This window comes from Schistocerca gregaria, chromosome 4, assembly GCF_023897955.1.
Source record: "Schistocerca gregaria isolate iqSchGreg1 chromosome 4, iqSchGreg1.2, whole genome shotgun sequence".
Taxonomy (NCBI): domain Eukaryota; kingdom Metazoa; phylum Arthropoda; class Insecta; order Orthoptera; family Acrididae; genus Schistocerca; species Schistocerca gregaria.
The window spans coordinates 75,407,061-75,422,176 of record NC_064923.1 but is presented as its reverse complement, the minus strand read 5'-3'; the positions used below and the strand labels follow the sequence as shown (position 1 = coordinate 75,422,176).

Genomic DNA, 15,116 nt, shown 5'->3' with positions numbered 1-15,116 from the left:
TCTTATCTTATCATTGTGGTCTTTCCGGGAAATATAAGTTGGCGGCAGTACAATTGTACTGCAGCCAGCCTCAAATGCTGGTTCTCTAAATTTCCCCAGTAGCGATTCACGAAATGAACGCCTCCTTTCCTCTAGAGACTTCCTGAAGCATTTCCGTAACACTCGCGTGATGATCAAACCTACCAGTAACAAATCTAGTAGCCACCTCTGAATTGCTTCTATGTCCTCCTTCAATCCGACCTGATAGGGATCCCAAATGCTTGAGCAGTACTCAAGAATAGGTCATATTAGTGTTTTATAAGCAGTCTCCTTTACAGATGAACCACATCTTCCCACAATTCTACCAATGAACCGAAGATAACTGTCCGCCTTCCCCACAACTGCCATTACATGCTTGTCCCACTTCATATTGTTCTGCAATGTTATGCCCAAATATTTAATCGACGTGACTGTGTCAAACGCTACACTACCGATGGAGTATTCAAACATTACAGGATTCTTTTTCCTATTCATCTGCATTAATTTACATTTATCTATTCTTTACACCAATCACAAATCCTGTCCAAGTCATCTTGTATCCTCCTCCAGTCGCTCAACGACGACACCTTCCCGTACACCACAGCATCATTAGCAAACAGCCGCACATTGCTATCCACCCTATCCAAAAGATCATTTGTGTAGATAGAAAACAACAGCGGACCCACCACACTTCCCTCGGGCACTTCAGTTGATACCCTCACCTCCGATGAACACTTACCATCGAGGACAACGTACTGGGTTCTATTACTTAAGTCTGCGAGCTACTCACGTACTTGGAAACCAATCCCATATGCTTGTTCCTTAGTAAGGAGTCTGCAGTGGGGCACCAAGTCAAACGCTTTCCAGAAGTCAAGGAATATGGCAACCGTCTGATACCCTTCATCCATGGTTTGCAAGATATCGTGTGAAAAAAGGGCGAGTAGCGTTTCGCAGGAGCGATGCTTTCTAAAGTTATGCTGATGCATGGACAGCAACTTCTGTCTCAAGGAAGTTCATTATATTCAAACTGAGAATATGTTTGAGAATCCTGCAACAAACCAATGTTAAGGATATTGGTCTGTAATTTTGTGGATCTGTCCTTCTACCCTTCTTATATACAGGTGTTACCTGCGCTTTTTTCCATTCACTTGGGACTTTACATTGGACAAGAGTTTCGTGATAAATTCAAGCGAAGTAAGGAGCCAATGCAGTAGAGTACTCTCTGTAAAACCGAATTGGAATCCCATCAGGACCTTGCGATTTATTTATTTTCAACCCATTCAGCTGCTTCACAACCCCAGGGATGTCTATCACTATATCCAAAAAGACTACAAACCATACATCATCTAATGCTGATACAGTTTCATGTAACATGTAGGTATTTGGAATGGAAGTCATGATTTGCAATGAAGCTTTTCTAAGAGTTCATCTCTTACAGAAACATGCGAGAGGGAAGTGGAATTTACAATAGCAAATAAAGCTGGGTTTTGCAGTTCCACAGTTTAAATCTATGTACTGTATGTTCCCATTTGTACCAAATACCATATTGTTGAAATATTTGTGTTAGAAACCACAATATAAATTCTAATGCCTTTTTCTTTCAGGTGAACATGGAAACTATCCACATAAATTTCATGATAGACCTGTACAAGACATCATAAATTTTATCGCTGCCATATCAAAATATAACAATCATTACGGCAGACAACAGACTCCCAACAAGATGAATTTGGAATGTGATCTCTCAAGTAAACCCTTATTTTGGGACAGACACTCAGAATACTGCAAAGAAAAGAATGTTCCTACTGTTTCCGAAAGTACATTCAGAAAAATTTTCGTATCCGAGTACAACATAGGTTTCAAACTGCCAAAAACAACACTTTCAGTGAGATGTTTCTAATGACAATGAATTACTCAGAATTATGTGCAGTTACTGTATGAACTGCAGCTCAGAAAGGACGACACTGGGCAAAATATGACTGTGGCTTTAACTGATATGGGTAAAGAGAATCCGAAAGAGCACCATGTAACAGCTGTGGACATGCAACAAATGTTCTCCATACTTAAACTAACAGTTGCTCCAGCGTTTGACAAGAAGACAATACAACCACAGTACAGCTGTAAAGCAAGATAGATGGAGGAAGGAGTTCACATGAAGATGGGAGCTACTCAATAAAATACTTGGCTGTAACTTACCCCCAAACAAAACATCTCCCACTTAATCACAGATAAATGCAATAGAATCAGAAAGGGTTGGGCTTTTATTGATTTGGACAGGTTCACCTATTGCTGCTAAAAGATTTGAATCTGCCCAGCATTACTTCCCTGTAGTAGGTCACACTAGACTCCCTTGCAATCGTTATTTTGGTCACATTGAAGTGTATGCAAGAAAACAGATATCCAACAGCACACGCCAGATGAATGGGCAAAAGAATTCAAAATATTTCATTGTCACCTAAATGGAAAGAGAAGGTTTCAGTAGTCTGAATAAGCTTAAGAGATCAACCTCAAAAACTACCTTCCTCACATCTGGAGACCTCAAATTAAGCTTGAGTCTGAAGATTGTTTCAAGATAAGTGGGAAGAAAGGAACAAAAAGAAAGGAAGGCATATTGAGCCAGATCCATTTCAGCTGCAAGTAAGCATAGAAAGCCACTTCTGATTAACCTGTCTCTAATGGCATACATACTTTCAGCAAATCAACACTTCTTTCAGCCATGTATTGTAAAAAATGTGAACAGTGATAAGATAAAGGAACTTCCTTGTTTTATCTATTGCCATACATCAACTAGCATTATCTTACAGCAGTACTATCCATTTCAAAAGCTGGCCTCTGCACAAGTTTGTGATGGCCTATTTAAGATACAGCAAAGTGTTTATTTCCGGTATTAGGGATTCCATCTCATTGCAGGCAATTAAAAACAAATAAAAAAGAGCTGCTATTCATGTGATGAAGTCTACTCTTAGCTCAATGTACTGCAGAAGTTGGGGGGGGGGGGGGGGGGGGGACACCAGTCCCACAACCTTATGATTCCGACAGATGCTTGGGTAACTTTGTTTGCAAATATTGTCATTATCAAGTTTCTTATCAGGTGATGCACTCCTGCATTACATATCATGAGTTCAGTAGCAATTTCATGTGTGGTGACCCAATTATTCCTTATGAACTGGGTCACAACAGCTGTAACTGCAGGATTGGTGAATGAATCTTCATGAACAATAAAAACTTAACAGTATCACATAGCCCTGGATAACTTAATACTACATAAAATGTGAAAAATTGTTCTTTAAAAATCTTCTCCATCCTGTGATAAATTTCTGAAGCATGGTTGCATTCTGCAAGTGAATATTCACAATAGCTGTATGAATTAAGATAGATTAAGGACATTGACACCTTAGTCTGCTTTTATATTTACATACTTTTGAACGTGCCCGACTGCCTCTCAATGCCTCCTCTAAGTAATGAGCATAAATCTATCGTAATTCATGTTGTTATCACATTATGGGTTCTCCACTGTTTGATTTCATGAAAACTGTTTGTGATTATCTATAGCAGTAACTGAGACAAAACTGTTCAGTTCATGTGGACCACTGACTAAAACATAAGTCACCTATTGGCTACAATGTTATCCCAGTAAGATTAAGTACAATGCCACTACAGCAAAACTCATTTCCATTTGGATATGCCTAATATTGATGTTAATACTGAAATTATTGCATAAGTACCTTTTGTCATATCATTTGCCAGTGAAGTCAGACACCATTCGTAGTATGGCTGAATAACTGCTTCCCCAGCATCTTTGATGGCTCTTCTTAGTAGTTCACGAACCTCCCCTGACAGCAAGCTCAGAGGGTATTCATTTGGTTTTCCTTGAAATACTGGGCTGTGCTCCACACATAGCTTGCTATTGCAGTAAATAGCAAGTCCTTTAAGCCATACTAACGGTGCTTCTGCAAATCTTGCTTGCCCAATCTTTATTTCAGAATCTAATTCATCAGCTTTAATCTAGAACAGATATCATATCCTTCAAATACTCAATGTTAACAAGAATGCAACTGTCAAATTCATCTTCATAATTTCATGGACTCAGATGCAACTCTTTGCTAACAAACTTTATAAAAAAAATAAGTAGAAGTCATTCATCAAACAACAAAGATGTAGTATTATGAAACGTTCCAACAATTGTAAACTTCAATTTGTCCTTCATGATGGTAACATAATACACAGATTCCTAGCTCACTGTTTGATGTACAGTCAAGAGTAAGCTTGTACAAGAATGGCTCCTCGAAGATCAAAACACTGTACAAGAATAGCTCTTCAAAGATTCAAAACAATCATGCTTGCAAGACACAAGTGAAGAAGGTAACACGTATCTATTAGTGTTCCTATTGTATGATGGGCTGCTCATCACAGATCACCAGGATTCTGAAAACTGCAATATGATGCTTTTATTTCACTGAAAATACTGGAATCTGTCCAAGGCCAGTAAGGACTATGGATTCCAAGCATTTACAGCATTCAGTGAGTGTGTGGTTGCCACTACATTGGCTTTCTGATTGCTTTGTGCTAGGTAAATCTGCTGTTGAAGAACATGGTATCATCAGCTACACATATAGGGAATATTTAAAAAAAAAAAAAAGTTATTTGTCTATAACAAAACAAGAACTTCTTCCAGTCTCCAAAATACTTCTGGAACTCGACAGTTGGTACAGCTTTTAGTTCTATCAGTTATTCATTTTTAATTTACACTAGCCTTGTAAAACAACTGCATGTTTATGTTTTCTTTATTTTTGGGAACAGAAAAAAGTCATATGGGGCGACGTCTGGCAAATTTGGAGGCAAATGCTTATGAACAAGTAATGATGTGTGAGCAGGTGCATTATCATTGTGCAAATGACAGAAAATGTTTTGTCACAAACTTGGGCTTTTATTTAATCATTTTTCAGATGGTTTCAAGCAAATAGTTCTGAAATATTAAGCATTACCCCTTACTGATCATTCAACCTTGCGGCAATATGCCATTAAAATTGGATAACTTTGTAAGTATAAACTTCACTTTTGACTGCACTTGTCGATCTTTTTTCAGTCCTGGTGATCCAGAATGCTTCCACTGGTTCACCTAACCCTTAGTTCAATGTCAGATCTGTAAAGCCATGTTTCATCACTTGTTACATGATTCTGGATTGTTGTGGACTTCATCTAGTGACATCTGAACACTCAATGATTTGTTGTTGAGAAGTGAGTATGTTAGCTTATAGGATTGCTAGCCCCCATTTATTATCACGTACTTTTTAATCTGTTTACTGATGTACAAGTGTGTTGTGTTTGCCTTTGCACTATAACATTTCTGCTACTGATTCTCTGTTTTAAGTGCAGTGCAATACACCTTGTCAGAGAAGGGAACAGGAGCAAGATTAACTAGGATGGACAGTGTTGCCAGACGTTCGTGTGTCATACTTTTCAGCAGTGTTGTATAGTGTGGTCATGGGTTTTTACTTTATCAGAAGTGAAATATTACAAAATATCATGTTCTATTATACCATTATTTTCCTTTTGCCATTGTAATATCTTTGTGGAAGGCTAAGCCAGTGAATTCACTGGGCTCACATTTGGAAGAAGTCTTTGTGCACCATCTGCCCATCCTGACTTGGGTTTTCCATGATTTCTCCAGTCTGCTAAGGTAGATACTGGGGTGGTTCCATTGATTACGTCATGGCCTACTTCCTACCCTATCTTTGCCTGATCCTATCGCCTATGTTTAATATTTGTATTTATTATTTTTGTATTGCGTAGGACATGTCCAATACTGTTGTACTCAATGATCCAAGGCCAAATGAATAAATAAATAAACTTGCATTCACCAGTTTTTGTTTGAAATTCGTTTTAGAATCAATTTTGCTGTCATACATTCCATAGCCAATGTGTCTGAAAAAATTCATGACAAAATAATGTAATTGGATAGATAATTTACTCACCAAGCGGTGGCAGAATACACACATAAAATAATGTTACAATTAGCCAAGCTTTCGGAGCCAGTGGCTCCTTGTTCAGCCAGAAGGACTGAAGGGAAAGGAAGGTAGGTGAAGGAAAAGGATTGGAGAGGTCTGGGAAAAGGGGTAGATTTTGGGAAAGTCACCCAAAACTGTGGGTCACGGTGACTTTCCCAATACCTACCCCTTTTTCCAGACCTCTCCAGTTCTTTTCCTTCATCTGTCATCCTTCCCCTTCAACCCTTCTTCCTGAAGAAGGAGCCACTGGTTCTGAAAGGCTGCCTAATTATAACCTTATTTTGTGTGTGTGTGTGTTTTCTGTCGCCACTTTGTGAGTAGATTTTTTACCTATCCAGTTACACTATTTTGTCAAAAGTTATTGTTTTCATTAAAAAATTTCATGGCGTGAATCAACCGATATGCCAACACCATCAGCAACTTCTCCGATTGTGATTCGACAATCATTCATAACCATTTCGTTACTTTTTCCACAATTTTGTCAGCTGACGTATCATAAACACCTGCTTGTCCCTGTGGTAAACCCTTGATTTACTGGCAGTAGACTCAGCAAGTGCAATATTTAAAATCTTTACACTTTATTCAGTTTTTACAGAAAAATTTAAGATTATGTGTCACATCTGTGGGCTCTAGGACTGTGTGATCAATAGATTGGTGGAAATCTCCGAACATAATGATTTTGAAGAAAAGTCACTATTCTGCAGGGCTGTATGTTATTTGAATAATTATTTAGTGCTACTAGCTGCTTCCTCTTACATTTTATGTAATTTGCTGTTTCAGCTAAAATCACTTGACCATTTACATAGTATATTGCATCTAAAATAGTGTTATAAAAAATCTGTCGCCCACAATGTTATTTTATTTGAGCAATCAACGTACACTGATGAGCCAAAACTATGATCAACTGCTTCATAGCTTGTTTGTCCGTATTTGGAACAAAATACATCACTGATTCTGCATATCAGGGATCTGACACTTGGTTAGTAGGCCTGTGGAGGTATGAGACATTAGATGTCTATGCACAGGTCATATAGTTAATGTGAATAATGTGTCATTGACTTGCGTACGCACTCATGGTGCCTGATAGCGATCCAGATGGATTCCGTAGGATTTACACCTAGCGAATTTGGTCACCGAGACATCAACACGAGTTCACTGTAATGCTCTTCAAAGCACTGTAGCGCTATTCTAGCTCAGAGAAAAGGACAATTATACTGCTGAAAGATGACATCGCTGTGGGAGAAAACATCAAATATGAAGAGATGCAGGTGGTTTGCAGCTGTCAGAGTGTTTTCTGATTACTACCACAGGTCCCATGCAAGCACGGGAGGTGTCTCCCATACCATATATTTGCTCCCACCAGCCTACGTCCGTGGTGCGCTGTACATTTCAAGCCATAGTTCACCCCAATGACGCCATTTGTGAAGGCCACCCATTTCTTCACTAGGGTGACCCCTCTCCCCATCCGTGTCTACTCTGCTTACATACTTTTCTCAGCAAATCAGATGCCCACAGTGTCATCAGGTGGCATCCAATGTCGCGGTCGGCAGTGGTCTTAATGTTTTGGCTGATCAGTGTAAGTAGGTGCATTACATTCGTAACATTTTTCTGTTAGCTAGGTCATGGTGTAAACACAATCTGTGATTGTTTTGATTTCACATAAATCATTCTATGTGACATTTACAATTGCTTCTGCTTTCTTTTTCTTTTTTTTCTCTGTACTATCTTTGCATAGACTTTATGTACTGTGCATAGCATGCTTAAAGACCTATTCCCTGTTTTAAACTCATCAACTTTCTAAAACACCTGATGCACTACTGCTACATTCCGTTCCCCTAGCAAATGTTCATAATTTAAGTAACAGTTCAAAAATATTTTAATATTTCATTCAAAAGAAATTGCTTAGAGTTTATATCATAAAATGGTGTCGATAAATGTTTGTTTAATTCAAGTTCACTATCTAATAAATCTTTACATCTCCCATTTTCATTCTTATTATTTTTCAAGTATAGAAAGTAAGAGAAGCTTAAACACCTAGGTTCGATTCCAATATTATTTGCTATGCTCTCTTCTGTCTCTAAAATCATGTTCTGTATCACACAAGTTTATTCCAACTGCCTTAATGTTCCTTTCTTCAGTTTCGTTTACAGCTGCCCCCTCCCCCCTCCCCCCCCAATATGTGGTAGCATCTCTAGCATTAACAAATGTATCAACAAAAGAAGAAATATATTCATCATAGCTGAAAAATAAGTTGTTAGTCACCTGTAACAAGGTTTACAAACTAAAAAAATTATTAAAGTAAATATCAGTAACAAGAGTAAGGAAGAGTCAAGTGTAGAATAAACTGACAAAGCACGTAGTTGTACATGAAGGAGCATACACCAAGTGAAATCAAAATAACTAAGACAGCTGTAATAAATTGTTAAATGTATGATTAATGTACTTGATTAACAAAATGAAGGTAGGGACTCTCCCTTGATTTCTTAATGTATTTGACTCTACATCATAATATTCTGTTTAAGGAGTTTCCTTGTTGAGGAAAGAGCAAATATTGTGTCTGGTGATGAAAGTGACATTATGCAGTGTCTTTGAATGAAAGGTGGAGTTAATTGTGTATTCAGGACAAAAGAATACTCAACTCTCAAGTGTAATCTTCCACAGTTCATTTGTTCTCCAACAGGTAAATTACCAGTCATTGTCTTGATACTTATCTAAACTTGGAGTTAAAATGGTATCAATGCTGTCACAAATTGGCCACAGCCAGAAGAACTATGGATTTACTTATTTTGACATTTTTACGTATCACCTCTTTACTGCCTTCAGCCTTAACCTTTAGACTGTGTGTGTGTCTTATCTCCTCCCTATTTAGTAATCTACAGAATGTCTGTGTTTCATTTCTAAGTCGAAATTTCTCAGCACAATACTTACAAATCACAGTTTCTATCCCCCATGTCCACTGTCATTCCCAGGAATGTTAGGATGGTTGTTCCCCAATAATCAAATTTTCCAGATAATAAGCTATATGTACTTGCCCTACACATTCCAGAATGCTAGACACACACACACACACACACACACACACACACACACACACACACACACACACACACCAACAACAATGATGTGTTACATAAACTTCATGTACTTCGAAAATGTGCCATCATCTTTCCGGATACTTTCTTCCATTGAGTATAATTACTGGTCACTAAAATAAAAAATAATGTACTGCTTCAGTAGGAGTAATTATGTTTAATGATAATATAATCATTACTAACTGACATATACCAAGTGATGAGGAGGGTGGACACAACATGGGTTATGAAAACTGTTCAAGTCTATTTCACATAGAATAAATGGCAGTAAAAATTTACAGGGCCTACATGCAATCTGCACAAATAATACACTGCAAACAAACAAAACTAATGTGAGTTTACAAGTCTCTGTAAAAATGGAACACACAGGAGTGACACTTTACACGTGCACACAACTCTGCGGTGCAAGAAAAACATTTAACAGAGCATACTCCAAACTAAGCGGTAGCATATTCTTAACATAAAAAATGACCATTATCTACAGTAAATGATGAATTACTGCTGAAAATAAATGGCAGATTGGTATACCCATACTTGTGTTACTATATCCTGACCTGTGATAATGTCATAAATGTGCACATAAAAAAGGAAACACACTTATTTCTAATAAACTCATGTATACCCATATATCAGTATATGCAGTGGAACAATTTTGACATACATAATTAGGCCCCCCACAGGCAGACAAAAACTACACCAATTTTATAGTATCACTACAATCAAACCCACCAGTTTCACAGCAGCCTCAATATTTTTTGGAGGTGCAATCTTTTCTTTGTGGGCTTCTTTCTTTTTCTCTGGCTGCTTCTTAGGTTGTTTCTTTTCACCGTTTTCTTTTACAGCGACGCTTTCCTTTCCTTGCGGCTTCCTGTTTTCTTTATCCAAGGCACTGTACAGCGTTTTCACTTGCGATAAGGGGACTGTAATATAACCATAAAATCATTAAATTGTCTTGTTTCCTTCTAGTATACCGCAATTACCATACAATCAGATTTAACACACAATTTTTCACTGGAAGTAGTACCAGTATAGATGACAAAGAAGACGTCGATAACGACATACGATAGGCAACAATTAGTTGTTTAATTAAGACATCTGGAAGAGGATAACGCAGCATATCTTATAAAACTATGATATAAATTTTGTAATATTCAATATATTTTGCAGCTTCTGGTTCAATTATTGGGTAATATGTAATGAAAACTTACGAATGTCTTCAACTTTAGGTGCATTCTCTACAAACTTCTTTTTTTCATTCTTGCTGAGTTTTTTGACTGCCTGACCATTTGCTTTCTGCTTAGTTTTACCCACAAATTCCCACTGACCAGACATTGTATAGAGAGTATTTTGCTCTTTCTAGTTATTAATTAATAATATCAGTAACTAAACAAGCTCTCCAAATTCGGAGTTCAATTATTGTCAACACACGTGCCTGGTAGTGTATTTAAACTGACAAAACAGCGCAAAGATGTTCACATGTATGTCACGTCTCCGTAGTCACGTTGGCAAAACTATCAGGCCAGCCAACAATGCGACGCCCATGATGTCAATGACCAGAAAGGGCGTGACAGGTAGCGGCTTTCAGAACTACGGAGGCATGGTGTTGTTCATTATATTGAAATAGTTTAAGGTTCTGTGTGTTCTGTTGGGATAGTTTCTTGTCAAAGAAGCGCGTATCTGTATATGTGATGATAATCTATATGAACGGTATAGTGATATTAAAATGCAAATAACAATATCATCATTCTACATTTATATACGACACTTCCAAAAGACGAAAATGGAATATAGGTAACCGTTTCTCGCTGTCGTGTTTACTTGGTCTGTAGCGGATTTTCTGGCCCTGTGAAATATGGCGACTGGAAAACAGCTGATACAGTTAATGATTTAATCAACACAATCATAATTTCTCTTGATTTACACGATGTGTAAACAGCTTCAGTCTAATATTTCTACTTTTCCTCCACTGTACAAAAAGACATTCCGTCCATTTTAGCCAAAAATTATTAAAAGCAAGACGAAACTTGACAGCACATTTCAAAACCAGTTGCGTTTACATGGCAGCGAAATTTGACTGCGGAATTGGAAAACCAGCAACCAGAATCGATTTTGAAATGTTTACATGACCACCCAGAATCCTTACAGGGAAATCTATTTACGAATTCCCGTATAGCGAGTCCCATGAGAACGGGGTGATTTAGGTCATCCCTGACTAATATCAACACTAACGTTAAAAGATACACGCTGAAGCGCCAAAGAAACTGGTACAGGCATGATATTCAAATACAGAGGTATGTAAAAAGGCAGAACACGGAACTGCGGTCGGCAAGCCCATATGACAACAAATGTCTGGCGCAGATGTTAGATCGGTTAGTATTGCTACAATGGCAGATTATCAAGACTTAATTGAGTTTGAACGTGGTGTAATAGTCGGTGCACGAGCGATGGGACATAGCATCTCAGAGGTAGCGATGAAATGGGAACATCATAAATCCGGTAAAGCATCAAAACTCCGACATCGCTGCGGCCGGAGAACGATCCTTCAAGAACGGGTCCAACGACGACTGAAGAGAATCGTTCAAGGTGACAGAAGTGCATCCATTCTGAAAATTGCTGCATATTTCCGTGCTGGGCCATTAACAAGTGTCAGTGTGCGAACCCTTCAAAGAAATATTATCGATATGGGCATTCAGAGCCAAAGGCCCACTCGTGTACCCTTGGTGATTGCACGACACAAAGCTTCACACCTCACTTGGGCCCGTCAACATCAACATTGGACTGTTGACGACTGGAAACTTGTTGCCTGGTCAAACGAGTCTCGTTTCAAATGGATGGATGTGTACGGGTATGGAGGCAACCTCAAGAACTCATGGACCCTGCATGTCAGCAGGGGACTGTTCAAGCTGGTGGAGGCTCTGTAATGGCGTGGGGTGTGTGCAGTTGGAGTGACATGGGACCCCTAATACGTCCAAATTCGACTATGGCAGTTGATAAATACGTAAGCATCCTGTTTGACCACCGCCATCCATTCATGTCCATTGTGCATTCTGGTGTACTTGGGCAATTCCAGCAGAATAATGCGACACCCCACACGTTCACCATTGCTACAGAGTGGCTCCAGGAACACTCTTCTGAGGTTTAGCACTTCTGGTGGTCACCAAGCTCTTCAGACATGAACATTATTCAGCATATCTGGGATGCTTTGCAACATGCTATTCATAAGAGATCTCCATTCCCTCGTACTCTTACGGATTTATGGACAGCCGTGCAGGATTCAGGGAGTCAGTTCCCTCCAGCGCTACTTCAGACATTAGTCGAGTCCATGTCACATCGAGTTGCAGCACGTCTGCGTGTTTGTGGGGGGTCCTATAGGCAATTGTACCTGTTTCTTTGGCTATTCAGTGTATATCGGTCACAGGCAGAGCGTGCCTTTGATACGTAACACTCCACGGAAATTACGCTTTTCAGTTTGTAATAAATGTACTGCATTGGATGAGAGCAATTGTCTGTTACTTTGTGTAAGATACCAAAAGTTGTGTTTAAAGCCATATTGAGAAAGCCGTACTGAGATGATCCTGTGCTCTTGGCTTGGCTTAAATGCCAAGGCTGCGTCCCCGCCGCCCCCCCCCCCCCCCCCCATAATACACACACACACACACACACACACACACACACACACACACACACACACACACACACACATACACACAAAAAATCTTCCTGCATTTTTTTCTACATAGATTTAGAATATTTTATAACTTGTAAGGTAGGTTCAATAAAATTTGAGCGTTATGGATAACTGAGCTGTGTATTAGGGGCAGTCAAACGAAAACGAGACAGATGGGAAAAAAGCAGATAAACTGTTTATACATTTACACAGTGGTATGACATGTGGGCAGGCCCATGTGTTCTCAAGAATGTTTGGACTACACTGCAGAAGTTTCGCTGGGAAGCCATTACACATCCACCATACGGTTCCTACTCTGCCCATCGATTTCTATATTTTTGGAAACCCAAAGGAAGACATTCCTGGCCATTGATTTGCTTCGGATGAAGAGGCGCACACCTGCAAACAATCATGGTTCAATAGCTAGCCCCAAACATTTTTCCATGAAGGCATTGTCTGTCTCGTCTCACAATAGGATTAATGTATTATCAGTTATGTATGGCGATTAATTTTTTAATAATAAATAGTTTACTTACTTTTTTCCGTCTGTCGCTTTTTCATCCGACTACTCTTTATATTAGGTTCATTAAAAAAGAAACAAACTGGAGGCTGTAATATCAAAACCTGTGAAGGGATCGCAATACCTTTATGCCACCGCATATGGAAAACAACGTGGTTCTTATAAGAGCTCCGAGGCCCCAAATTCCCAGCTGCAGGGACACGAACGCACAACTGCTTAACGACAGAAGGACCAGGTGCACACTTTGACTGTCTGCTGCCTCAGTAATGTTGAAAACAGATACTTGGAGGCTTCAAAAGATGTGCACATTGGTATAGTGGGTTCCTTTACAGCGAAACGAGTACGGGGAACAGAAATTCATCGAAGAATGGCACATGCATACGAAGTACGCTCCAAGGTTCAAGGCTTGATATAAACGATTCAAGGACTAAAGGATGTCGTTGGCTTATTACAGGCAACCTGGAACGTCAGACCACATTGCCGATACCATTGTCCAGGAGGTGGATGCCCTCATCACTGAAGTACAGCGAGCGACAGCGGCAGCCGTTGCCGCAGAAGTCCGACTGAGCGTCGGAACTACATGGGACGTTCAGTGCTTTCTGTATGCTTGTGTCATTCTTCGATGCATTTTGTTCCGTGCACTCCTTCCACTGTTAGGAAAAGCACTTCGTCCGTTTGCTCTTCTTTGGAAGCTTCCATTACCCTGTTTCAGCACTACAGAGTGCAGTGGACGATATTTCTCTCTAGTGGCGAGTTTGGGACCTCAGTGCTCTTACCGAGACCACAGTTTTTGCCGTAGGCAATGGCAATACGATTCTTCGACGTTTTTTTTTCTTTTTTTTTGTACAGCCTTCGCCTCGTTTCTTTTCGAATGTCCCAAATAGACGAAACTATACGGATAACTGTACGGCCAAACTTTCAGGAAACATTCCTCACACACAAAGAAAGAAAATATGTTATGTGTACATGTGTCCGGAAACGCTTACTTTGCATGTTAGAGCTCATTTTATTAGTTCTCTTCAAATCACATTAATCATGGAATGGAAACACACAGCAACAGAACGTACCAGCGTGACTTCAAACACTTTGTTACAGGAAATGTTCAAAATGTCCTCCGTTAGCGAGGATGCATGCATCCACGCTCCGTCGCATGGAATCCCTGATGCGCTGATGCAGCCCTGGAGAATGGCGTATTGTATCACAGCCGTCCACAATACCAGCACGAAGAGTCTCTACATTTGGTGCCGGGGTTGCGTAGACAAGAGCTTTCAAATGCCCCCATAAATGAACGTCATGAGGGTTGAGGTCAGGAGAGCGTGGAGGCCATGGAATTGGTCCGCCTCTACCAATCCATCGGTCACCGAATCTGTTGTTGAGAAGCGTACGAACACTTCGACGGAAATATGCAGGAGCTCCATCGTTCATGAACCACATGTTGTGTCGTACTTGTAAAGGCACATCCCGTATGAAATCATGATAACGTGCTCCATTGAGCGTAGGTGGACGAAACTGTAATGAGCTCTAACATGGAAATTAAGCGTTTCCGGACACGTTTCCACATAACATCTTTTCTTTATTTGTGTGTGAGGAATGTTTCCTGAAACTTTGGTCGTACCTTTTTGTAACACCCTGTTTACTCTGCGAACCACCATGGGGCGCATGGCAAAGGGTACGTCCCATTGTGCCAGTTATTAGGGTTTCTTCCTGTTCCATTCACGTAAGGGGCACAGGAAGAATGAATTTTTGAATGCCTCTGTGCGTGCAGTAATTATTCTAATCTTATTCTCACGATCACCACGTGAGTGATGAAT

General features: G+C 39.6%; 1 protein-coding gene across 1 annotated transcript in view; it reads right to left on the bottom strand.

Annotated features, from left to right (window-relative positions):
- LOC126267601 (transmembrane protein 214-B) overlaps positions 1-10,621 on the bottom strand; it is a 138,828-nt gene extending 128,207 nt beyond the window's left edge. The window contains exons 1-3 of the mRNA XM_049972903.1: positions 10,327-10,621; positions 9,848-10,038; positions 3,744-4,023 (exon numbers count right to left, since the gene is read on the bottom strand). Of these exons, the coding sequence (XP_049828860.1) occupies positions 3,744-4,023; positions 9,848-10,038; positions 10,327-10,450 (595 nt within the window). The 5' untranslated portion in view covers positions 10,451-10,621. The remainder of the gene's footprint in view (positions 1-3,743; positions 4,024-9,847; positions 10,039-10,326) is intronic.
- Between the last annotated feature and the right edge of the window lie 4,495 nt (positions 10,622-15,116).